The sequence below is a fragment of the Mobula birostris genome, chromosome 26 (assembly GCF_030028105.1).
Source record: "Mobula birostris isolate sMobBir1 chromosome 26, sMobBir1.hap1, whole genome shotgun sequence".
In the NCBI taxonomy this organism is placed as follows: Eukaryota; Metazoa; Chordata; class Chondrichthyes; order Myliobatiformes; family Myliobatidae; genus Mobula; species Mobula birostris.
The window spans coordinates 1,366,503-1,378,969 of NC_092395.1; the positions used below are offsets into that span (position 1 = coordinate 1,366,503).

The 12,467-nt window shown below is 45.5% G+C and overlaps 1 protein-coding gene across 1 annotated transcript in view; it reads left to right on the forward strand.

Annotated features, from left to right (window-relative positions):
• The first annotated feature begins 542 nt into the window (after positions 1–542).
• Positions 543–12,467, forward strand: part of tmem161a (transmembrane protein 161A) — a 52,054-nt gene continuing 40,129 nt past the window's right edge. Inside the window, exons 1-3 of the mRNA XM_072243962.1 lie at positions 543–628; positions 2,574–2,677; positions 6,173–6,253. Coding sequence (XP_072100063.1) covers positions 626–628; positions 2,574–2,677; positions 6,173–6,253 — 188 coding nt within the window. The 5' untranslated portion in view covers positions 543–625. The remainder of the gene's footprint in view (positions 629–2,573; positions 2,678–6,172; positions 6,254–12,467) is intronic.

The window sequence follows — 12,467 nt, forward strand, 5'->3', positions numbered from 1 at the left end:
GCGAAGTGACCCTGCCACAGCCGCAGCTGGTCCAGCCAAAAATAAGCCTCATCTGGCCCTTTAAACGCTCCTGAACTGTCTCCTTTTATGGGAATGCGGAGTATCAGTCACCTGATACAAGTGCACAGACGATGCCGGGCGCATTCAGAGCTGAGTTATCACCAGTTAATAACTTAATATAATAATCTCATCAAGGCATTCCGGCCTCTGCACATGCGCACCTATCCAAAGCGCTCTGAGATATGAAGTTCATCGGTGATCTGTGACGTTTCAGACCGGCAGCTCGATAAATGGAACTACAACTCCCAGAATGACGCGCCCCAGTATCCGCACTGCGTCCAGCCTTCTTTACCGGCCTGCCATCAAAGTGAGAGATGATTGGTTGGAACGAAACCGCCGCCCTCTTAACGCTGTGATTGGCTGAAGAACCAGTGGGTAGAGACAATCGAGTTCTCGGCGATATGAATGGTCACAGGACTCGGCAATGGACAAAGGCCGGCGATGTGATTGGTCGGCTGAGCTGTCAGTCGTTGGTGAAGTTGGCCGGAGTTTGCCGGGCAGTCGGTGCCGGCGTTGTTGCTGGTGTGGCGGCTGTTGAAGGGGATCGCCGGGCAGCGGCCGAGAGATGGTGAGCGGAGCCTTGGGGGGAGGAGCGGGACCACAGACTGGACGCGTCTTAACGGCGTGGCTCAGACCACCGCCACCGGAGAGTCAAATGCGTATGGTCGGGCTCAAATGAACCCCTACTCACTGGTGGTCATGGGTCAAAGGTGAAGCACAGAACACGCCCCCCCCCCCCGGCCCCTCCGTCTGCTGGTCCGGCCGGTACGAGACCAGCGGCTGTAGAGGAAATTATCGTCTGTTTAGAATATTAATTTGAAGCCAAGGTGTGAATGAGTGCAGGGGTCACCCATAGAGAGATCATAGTCTGGCATTGTCTTCTTAACCCCATCACCCTTACTGGGGCATAGGCCGCCGACAGCAGCTCTGTCCTGGGCAGTCTTTCAAATCCAGGTGTAGCACATCTATATACCGAGGCGAAAAGCCTTCTTCTGCCCGGGACGAGGTCTTTGGAGCTTCTGTTGGCCTTTCTGTAGCTTTGGGGTTGCTCAATCCTTTCGCAGCCGGGCTTGGGACCCTCCGCGGCTGAATAGGAGGTGAAAAAATGATGCTTTCGCCCAGAGAGAGACGGGGCCAGGAGCTCCTTGCCTGAGAGGGTGCAGGGAGTTCACATTAGCCACATTTGGTCCTTCTTGTGGAAAGTCTGATTGGTGCTCTAGGCCGTGGGATTAATTGTCGTCTTCCACCTGACACACTCACTTCCATAAATCTACAAAATCACCAGCCTCCCCAGCATCCAGGACATCTTCAAGGAGCAATGGCTCACAAAGGCAGCATCCGTCATTAAGGGCCCCCATCACCCAGGACTCTTCTCATTGTTACCAGCGAGGAGGAGGTTCAGGAGCCTGAAGGCACACAATGATTTAGGAACAGCTTTTTCTGCCTGCCATCTGATTCCTGAATGAACAATGAACCCACGTACACCAGCTGACTACTTTTTTCCTGTTTCTACTCTACTTATTTAACTTTTTAATATACAGTATATACTTACTGTAATTTACAATTATTACATGTTGCACTGTATAGCTGCATAGCAATTTTCACAACATATGCCAGTGATACTAAACTTGATTCTGATTCTGAAATGGCAGCATTTCTGAGCCAAGGGTCATTGTGTTTTGGCAGCCCACGTTCAATCAGAAACCGGTTTATTACCACCATTTTATACTATGTGAAATATGGTGTTTAGTGGCAGCAGTACAAGGTGATAGGTGGAAGAGGTAAATTTATTACTATAAATTACAAGATAAATAGTATGTGAAAAAGAATAACAAGCTGGTGTTCATGGGTTCCGGGACTGTTCAGAAGTCATGGTGGAGGGGACGAAGCTTTTGCTAAATCGTTGAGTGTAGGTCTTCAGGCTCCATTTAGAACAAATGAGATGAATGGAGGATGTCAGAGGTGGGTGCATGGAACGTGCTGGTAGACGCAGTTACAGCAACAAGAACATTTAAAATGCTGTCGGATAGGCACGTGGATGAAAGGGAAATGGGCTGTGTAGGAGCAAGGATCAGATTGATCGAGGAATATAGGTAAGCACCACATTGCGGACCGAAGGGCCTATATGTGCTGGCCAGCTCTGAAGTGACTGCATTTCAAAAGCATCTTCCACAATCTCGAAAATGGACATTGTAGGAAGGATTCAGGAGATTCAAGAATGGATGTTAATGTGAAAACTAGACTCTTCCATTCAGAGTAACAAAAGTAAGTTGAAGGCTAATTTTAAACATGAGATTCTGCAGATGCTGGAAATCTAGGGCTCACACACAAAATTCAGGAGCAAGTCAACAGGTCAGGCAGCATCTATGGAAGTGTTTCTGCCCAAAATGTCGACTGTTTATTCATTTCTGTAGTTGCTGTCTGACCTGCTGAGTTCCCTCAACATTTTGTGTGTTGAAAGCTAATCTTGCTGTTCTTTCTGTAATGTATGAATGAATTTTGTCTCTTACCAGGGTGTAATAGGCGTTCAGCTCGTTGTGAGTCTCCTGATGGCGTCTCTCATGCAGAGACTGGTGCCTCATTACTCCATCGGTCGCTGGTTACTCTGCAATGGCAGGTGAGATCTGTCTGGTGAGAGTTAGAGTTCCTTTCCCATTCTGGCTCCCCTCTCACCCTTTCGCCTCTTCTCTCCTGCCCATCGCCTGTCTCTGGTACCCTTTCCCCCATGGTCTATTTACCTCTTCCACCTATCACCTCCCCCTGGTGTCCTCCTCCCTTTTCTCCTGTGGTCCACTCTCCTCTCCAATCAGATTCCTTCTTCTCCGGTCATTTACCTTTTCCACCCAGCTTCTTATTGTATCACCACCTTCCTCACCTGGTTTCACCTATCACCTAACTTCCTTCCACCTCCTTATTCTAGCTTCTTCTCTTTTCCATTCCAGTCCTGATGAAAGATATCATCCAGTGACGTCAACTGTTTATTCCTCTCCATAGATGCTGCCTGGCCTGTTGAGTTTCTCCAGCATTCTGTGTGTGTTGCTCTGGCTGTGTTGGCTCAGTTCCTTTCAGATGTGGTTTGTTAATCCTGTTGATTCATGCCAGTTCTTGCACAAGTTCAGAGTTTATCAGAAACCCTCTGGCTCAATCGAATTAGACAAGACTTTAGTGCAAGGGGTGCTGTGCATGTGATTGAATTGTGTTGGTTGTCTGTTGTATCTGACGAAGGGAGAGTCCTTTAAAGTGGAAAAGCCACTGGGGAAGTTCCACTGCCTCGTGCGTGAAAGTCTGGGTACAGTGGTACGAGGAGTCATCGCAAACTGGGGGTTTTCCTAGGCTGCAATGGACGACCATGACTTCTTTTGTGCCTTGTCATGCCTATCGCTCTCCACAAATTGTTGCAGACCACTTTTCTGGCCATTTGGATCTCATTGTAGACCTCATTCATCCAGTCTGCCAGAGCTGACTTCACATGCTAAGACAGGCATGTCCCTATCTCACTGGGATATGAGGCCTTCTGGCTACCCTCACCTGGGTTATCTTGCCTTTCAAAGTGGTGTACCAGGGTGTGGCCGCTGTTGCATGCAAACAGTTAACTAGATCCTTATGTCAGAGTTGAGTGTCCAATGGGAACCAAAAGTGTGTGAGTTCCCCAGATTGTACTCCGTGTGCCCCTTCACCCGAGGCGCTACCCCTCCCTGGACATCCCATACACTCCTGTGAATGAACTCAAGAAACCCTAAAACACTATTCCCAAGAGTGGGTGTGTGGGCCAGTGTCCTGGTCCATATCCTAGGACAGGACTTGCACAGTGAATAATGGGGTCCAGGAAGTTTTGTAGAACAGAGACACAGTACTTATTTCCCTGAAAATGGCAATGGAGGTAGGCAATGTAGTTTGGTATGCTTGCCTTCATTTGAGAGCATTGCTATTTATTTGTATCTGCATTTGCACAGTTTGTTGTTGGTGAGACGTGTGCCGGTCATGTCACTTAGCTACAGGGAGCTACTGGAGGGCTTGACTTGTAAGGAGAGACTGGTTAGGCTGTGACCATTTTCCCTGGAACACAGGAGGCTGAGGGGTAACCTTACAGAGAAAAAGGATCTAGTACTTTCTGGGCGTATATGATGAATAAACTATTCTCGGGCTTCCAGCTGAATGCAGGTATCGATTGTAACCAATGTTACGATGACAAACTCTGCCATCTTCAGCAGGGATAACGTCTGGGCATATCTAGTCCAGTGGTAGTTATGCCCCCATAGTGCGTCCCTCCTGAGTAATTAGTCATCCGATTAGATTTCCGCTCTCTCACCTTGTTTGCAATCAAATTCCAGTTCTTACTTCGAGTTAGACCTTCATCTTTGTTAAAATTCTTTCCCTCTAGTTTTATGTCAATGGCTTCCTTTACCAGGTGGTCCCAAAAGCCATTGGCGCGACAGAGTAGTTCTGTGCCGTTGAACTCAATCCTGTGGCCATTGAGAATGCAATGTTCTGCTCCCATCAATTTCTCTGTGTAACCCAGGGATATAATACCACCGGACTAGCCCAGGCATCATCCCTGAAGAAGATAGCAGAGTTTGTCATCGAAATGTCAGCCCGAGAAGAGATTATTCATTACAGACCGTACAAAGGTTTATGAAATCATGAGGGGCATACACAAGATGAGTGGTGATGATGGGTCCTGTCTTCTTGAGGTATTACCTTCGATGCTGGAGAGGCTAATGCCCGTGGTGGAGCAGGGAGCAGGCTGGGTTTATGACCCTCTACGGCTTTCTCCAATCCCCTACATTGCTGCTTCCATATCAGATGGTGATGCAACCAGTCACTATGTTCTCCATGCTACATCTGTAGAAATGTGTTAGACTTTTTGATGACATACTGAATGTTCCCCAACTCGGCTAGAGATGTGGCCCAGGACTGTGCAGAGCGAGCTAGACTCGGTATTGAATCCACACAGTGTCTGATCCTTGGGATAGAAGGGGAAGTTTTCCAGATTTATGTGGAAATATTCCACCAATTAACTACAGCGAGGACTTTGCTGTACCTTTACACCAGTTCGCCTTTATAATAGATTTGTGTTTTGGTGGCACAGTGACCTGACCAGTTAGCTGCAGTACGTTCCTGGACCCAGTGGATTCCCAGTGAGAATAGAGAACTGGTGCTGAATTCAGGATCGTTTAATGTCATTCCAGTACACAAGTGTAGAGGAGAACAAAATAATTGTTACTCCGAGAAAAACATAATAAGATTAAAAAAAAACACAATAATAAAAACACAAATGTAAAATTGTTGATATACATGATTGATTGTATGTCAGTAAAATGACACTGGATACAGAAGTGTCTATACATAGGTGATTTGACAGGAAATGATAAAGTAGTGGTGGTGGGTTAGTGGGTGGAGGTGTTGATCAGCCTTACTGCTTGGGGGAAAGTAACTGTTTCTGAGTCTGGTGGGTGGTCCTGGTGTAGATACTGTGTAGCCTCCTCCCTGATGGGAGTGGGACTAACAGTCCATGAGCAGGCTGGGTGGGATGATGTTGCTGGCCTTTTACCACCACCCTTTCTTGTGTATATGTATGTGTAGGTATAAACAGGGGCTTTCTCCTCTACAGAATGACTTATCACCATCACCTTCCCACATTTTTGTCCCTGCTTTCTCCTCCATGACCCCCCCCCATCTACCACTAACCCACTTCACCCCCACCCTGGGGTATAAACTATAACCTGCCTTGTACCTGATCTGACATTAATAAATTCAAACCCTTTGTGCTCTCGCTTGCCCCACGGGATTCGTGATTTCAGACGGGTGGCATGATAGTGTTGCAGTTAACATGTTACTTTATAGAGCCACCAATCAGTTCAATTCCCGCCGCTGTCTGTACGTTCTGTCTGTGATCAGGGGTGTTGGTTGTTCTGGTTTCTTCCCACATTCCAAAGACACAAAGGTTAGGGTTAGTGAGTAGTGGGCGTGCCACGTTGGCACCAGAAGCATGGCGACACTTGCAGGCTGCCCAGCACATCCTTGGACTGCAAATGACTCATTTCACTGTGTTTCAATGTACATGTGACAAATGAAGTTCATTTTTAATCTTACTGTGTCTTCTACTTTGCAGTCTCTTCCGATTTAAGCATCCATCAGATGACGAACTTCGAACCCTAGCGGGAAAACAGAAGCCGAGGCTGAGAAGAGACAGGTTGGTCGAGTTTTGGCATAAGCCAGGGAATAATTCCTGATTAGATCCACTTCCCTCTGGCAGTGAGGAAGAAGCTGTGGGTGACCCTCGAACCCAGGAAGGAAATGAAAAAAGATTATTTCTCTTTTACAAATACTGGATGCGTTTTTGAGCCTGAAAGTTGATAAATTCCAAGTACTCGATAAATATCACAAAATCCCAAAATTTTGAAAGAGATAGGCGCAACAGGTTGTTAATCTCCAAAATTCCATAGATTCTAGGATAGTTCTTGTGGGGTGGGGTTTGCAAATGTGCGCCCATGCTTCAGAAAATATTTTCAAAGTTCAAAGTACATATATGTCACTATATACAACTCAAAGAAACACAAAAAAAGTTAATGAAAGATCACACCCAACAGGTCAGACAAACAACCTATGTGCAAAAGACAAACTGTACAAATACAAAAAAAAGAGAATTAATAATAAATAATTAAGCAATAAATATTGAGAAGATAGATAGATCTACTTTATGAATCCTGAGGGAGATTGGGTTTCGTTACAGCCGCACCAACCAAGAATAGAGCATAAATATAGCAATACAAAAACCACAAACAATCAAACAACAAAATGCAAACTATGCCAGATGGAAAATAAGTCCAGGACCAGTCTATTGGCTCAGGGTGTCTGACCCTCCACGGGAGGAGCTGCAAGTTCGATGGCCACAGGCAGGAACGACCTCCCGCGCCGCCCAGTGTTGTATCTCAGTGGAATATGGCCGGAGCCCAACAGCAAAAAGTTCAATATCCGGTCTACAAACACGTTCCTCGATCATAATATGACCCGGATTGCACCATCTGTTGTTAACCAGAACAGCAAGCCCCCAACTCCTTTACGCTTACCACTCTCAGAGCACTTCCGGTCAGCGGAAACAGTCTGGAAGCCGTCCATGGAGAAGTTTTGACCAGGAATGTCATGAATGTCATCAGGAACTGAACATGAGATGAAGAGTCCTTGAAAGTGAATCCCTAGGTTGTGGGAACAGTTCAGTGTTGAGTTGAGTGAAGTTATCCCCCCTTGTTCAGGAGGCTGATGTTTGATGGATAATAACTGTCCCTGAACCTGGTGGGGTCGGTCCTGGGGCTTCTGTACATTCTTCCTGATGGCAGCAGTGAGAGGAGAGCATGGCCTGGATGGTGGGGATCCTTGATAATGGTTCATGTAGATATGCCTAATGGTGGGAGGGCTTTACCTGTGATAGACAAGGCTATACCCACTACTTTCTTTGTAGGATTTTCATACAAGGGTATTGGTATATTCAATTTGAGACCCTGGAAGCTGTTATGTTGATTCAGCCAGCTATTAGGAAGTCAAATAGTATTTGAATTTTCATCTTGTGTTCATAGTTGTACAGCAGGAAATGGACCCTTTGACCCATCACATCCATGCGACCAAAGTAACTTCCTGAGCTACTCCCACTTTCCTGCGTTTGGCCCGTATCCTTTTTAACCTTTCATGTTGATGTATCTGTCCAAATATCCTGTAAGCATTGCAATTGCACCTGCCTCAAACACTTCCTTTGGCAGCTTGTTCCATATACCTACCACCTTCTGTATGAGGAAAAGTTGTCCCTCAAGTTCCTCTTAACTCTTTCCCCTCTCTCCTTAAATGTGTGACCCCTAACTTTAGACTCCCCTACCCTGGGGGAAAAGACTACCTGTTCACCTTGTTTATGCCAAGGATGATTTTATAAACCTCTGTACGGTCTCCATTCACCCTCCTTCATAGAAACCATAGAAACTACAGCACAGAAACAGGCCTTTTGGCCCTTTTTGGCTGTGCCGAACCATTTTCTGCCTAGTCCCACTGACCTGCACACGGACCATATCCCTCCATACACGTCCCATCCATGTAACTGTCCAATTTATTCTTAAATGTTAAAAAAGAACCCGCATTTACCACCTCGTCTGGCAGCTCATTCCATACTCCCACCACTCTCTGTGTGAAGAAGTCCCCCCTAATGTTCCCTTTAAACTTTTCCCCCCTCACCCTAAACCCATGTCCTCCGGTTTTTTTCTCCCCTTCCCTCAGTGGAAAAAGCCTGCTTGCATTCACTCTATCTCTACCCATCATAATTTTATATACCTCTATCAAATCTCCCCTCATTCTTCTACGCTCCAGGGAATAAAGTCCCAACCTATTCAACCTCTCTCTGTAACTGAGTTTCTCAAGTCCCGGCAACATCCTTGTAAACCTTCTCAGCACTCTTTCAACCTTATTTATATCCTTCCTGTAATTTGGTGACCAAAACTGAACACAATACTCCAGATTCGGCCTCACCAATGCCTTATACAACCTCACCATAACATTCCAGCTCTTATACTCAATACTTTGATTAATAAAGGCCAATGTACCAAAAGCTCTCTTTACGACCATATCTACCTGTGACGCCACTTTTAGGGAATTTTGTATCTGTATTCCCAGATCCCTCTGTTCCACTGCACTTCTTAGTGCCTTACCATTAACCCTGTATGTTCTACGTTGGTTTGTCCTTCCAACGTGCAATACCTCACACTTGTCAGTATTAAACTCCATCTGCCATTTTTTTAGCCCATTTTTCCAGCTGGTCCAAGTCCCTCTGCAGGCTCTGAAAACCTTCCTCACTGTCTACTACACCTCCAATCTTTGTATCATCAGCAAACTTGCTGATCCAATTTACCACATTATCATCCAGATCATTGATATAGATGACAAATAACAATGGACCCAGCACTGATCCCTGTGGCACACCACTAGTCACAGGCCTCCACTCAGAGAAGCAATTCTCTACCACCACTCTCTGGCTTCTTCCATCGAGCCAATGTCTAATCCAATTTACCACCTCTCCATGTATACCTAGCGACTGAATTTTCCTAACTAACCTCCCATGCGGGACCTTGTCAAAGGCCTTACTGAAGTCCATGTAGACAATATCCACTGCCTTCCCTTCATCCACTTCCCTGGTAACCTCCTTGAAAAACTCCAATAGATTTGTCAAACATGACGTACCACGCACAAAGCCATGTTGACTCTCCCTAATAAGTCCCAGTCTATCCAAATGCTTGTAGATTCTGTCTCTTAGTACTCCCTCCAATAACTTGCCTACTACCAACGTTAAACTTACTGGCCTATAATTTCCTGGATTACTTTTTGATCCTTTTTTAAACAACGGAACAACATGAGCCACTCTCCAATCCTCCGGCACCTCACCTGTAGACAGCAACATTTTAAATATTTCAGCCAGGGCCCCTGCAATTTCAACTCTAGTCTCCTTCAAGGTCCGAGGGAACACCCTGTCAGGTCCTGGGGATTTATCCACTTTAATTTTCCTCAAGACAGCAAGGACCTCCTCCTTTTCAATCTGTACAGTTTCCATGATCTCACTACTTGTTTCCCTTAATTCCATAGACTTCATGCCAGTTTCCTTAGTAAACACAGACGCAAAAAACCTATTTAAGATCTCCCCCATTTCCTTTGGTTCCGCACATAGCCGACCACTCTGATCTTCAAGAGGACCAATTTTATCCCTTACAATCCTTTTGCTCTTAATATACCTGTAAAAGCTCTTTGGATTATCCTTCACTTTGATTGCCAAGGCAACCTCATGTCTTCTTTTAGCCCTCCTGATTTCTTTCTTAAGTATTTTCTTGCACTTATACTCCTCAAGCACCTTATTTACTCCCTGCTTCCTATAGCTGTCATACAACTCCCTCTTCTTCTTTATCAGAGTTGCAATATCCCTTCAGAACCAAGGTTCCTTATTCCTATTCACCTTGCCTTTAATCCTGACAGGAACATACAAATTCTGCACTCTCAAAATTTCCGCTTTGAAGGCTTCCCACCTACCGATCACATCCATGCCAGAGAACAACCTGTCCCAATCCACGCTTTTTAGATCCTTTCTCATTTCTTCAAATTTGGCCTCCTTCCAGTTAAGAACCTCAACCCTAGGACCAGATCTATCTTTGTCCATGATCAAGTTGAAACTAATGGTGTTATGATCACTGGAACCAAAGTGCTCCCCTACACAGACTTCTGTCACTTGTCCTAACTTGTTTCCTAACAGGAGATCCAATATTGCATCCCCTCTAGTTGGTCCCTCTATATATTGATTTAGAAAACTTTCCTGAACACATTTTATAAACTCTAAACCATCTAGACCCCTAACAGTATGGGAGTCCCAATCAATGTATGGAAAATTAAAATCCCCAAGGTGCGGAGTGCATAATTACTTGTCATCTAAATAAACGATCTGGCTGATAATGTGGCTAAGTAGATCAGTAAATGTGGGAAGGACATCAAGACTGGAGGTGTAGTGGACAATGAGGAAGAGTATGACAGCTTGCAGCGGAATCTAGACCAGCTGAAAAACTGGGCTGAAAGATGGCTGACGTAATTTAATGCAGACAAGAGTGAGGTGTTGCACTTCAGTAGGATCAACCAGGGTAGGTCTTTCACAGTGAATGGTAGGACACTGAGGAGTGTGGTAGAACAAAGATCTGGGAGTACAGGTTCATAATTCATTGAGAGTGGTGTCACAGCTTGATGGGGTCTTGAGGAAAGCTTTTGGCACATTAGTCTTCATAATTCAAAGCATTGTGTACAGGAAATGGGATGTTATGTTGAAGTTCCATAAGATATTGGTGAGGCCAAATTTGGAGTTTTTTGGGTCACCTTCCTACAGGATAGATGTAAATAACGTTCAAGGAGCACAGAGAAAATTTACAAGGTTGTTGCTGGGTCTGGAGGACCTGAGTTATGTGGAAAGTTTGAAAAGGTTAGGACTTTATTCCTTGGAACATAGAAGATTGAGAGGAGAATTGATAGAGGTACTGTATACAAAATTGAGGTTATATAGATAGAGTAACTCCAAGCACGCTTTGCCACTGAGATTGCGTGAGACTACAGGAGGTTATGGGTTAAGGGTGAAAGGTGAAAAGTTTAGGGGGAACATGAGGGGAAACTCCTTCATGGGAGTGTGGAATGAGCTGCCAGTTCAAGTAGTGCAGTTTCAACATTTAAGAGACATGGAAGGTAGGGATATGGAGGGCAATGGTCCCAGTACAGATTGACAGTTGTAGCAGTTTAAATGGTTCACCATGGACTGGATTGTCTGAAGAGCTTGTTTCTGTGCTGTACTTTTCTATTGCTAAGACTATCTGCACACCTTCAAACCCCACTGCCTGCATTTTCTTCCAAATAGATGATGAACAGCAGAGGACCCAGCACACCTCTGCTCACAGACCAACAACCCTTCCAGCAAGCCCATTTTGATTTCCAGTGGATAGCTCACCCTGAAACCCATGTGATCTAATGTTCTGGACCTGGCTACCATATGGGACGCTGTCAAAAGCCTTGCTAAACATGAAGTAGACTATGTCTCTTGCCCTGTCCTCGTCAATCCTTTTGGTTCCCTCCAACAAAATCGGTCAAGTAATGCTGATGCTTTGTAAGGCATTAGTTATACTGCACTTAGAGTACTGTGAGCAGCTTTAGGCCCCGTATCTAACAAAGAATGTGCTGGCATTGGAGAGGGTCCAAAGGCATGTTTGGTCGCAGTGGCCTCTCTGGGTCTAGCAAATGGTGTAAGTGTCTTGAACATTTGTCTTGTGATTTCAAACCCTTATTAGACATTGGTAATACAAATACTGCAAGTCTGGTTCATTGGTGAGAGCAACAGTGGCAGAGCTGAGTGGCCTCAGTTGTGCTGGAATCCGTGTGAGGTTGGGGGCTGGGCCCTGCTGGCCCGCTCTTCCGTCAGTACTGATCTCCAGTGTTTGCTCCCTGGACGACTAACTGGATTGCCTTTATCTGCGACTGACTCAACTTGAGACGAACTGGATTGTCTTTGTCTGCGACTGACTCAGCGTGAGACAAGCTGGATTGTCTTTGTCTACGACTGACAGTGTGAGACAAGCTGGATTGTCTTTGTCTGCGACTGACAGTGTAAGACAAGCTGGATTGTCTTTGCGACTGACAGTGTGAGACAAGCTGGATTGTCTTTGTCTGCGACTGACTCTGTGTAAAACAAGCTGGATTGTCTTTGTCTGCAACTGACAGTGTGAGACAAGCTGGATTGTCTTTGTCTGCGACTGACAGTGTGAGACAAGCTGGATTGTCTTTGTCTGCGACTGACCCCGCACGTGAAGAGGAACTGGTTGTTCTTGTGGAAACGTAGCTCCAGGAAAATATCCTGTGCA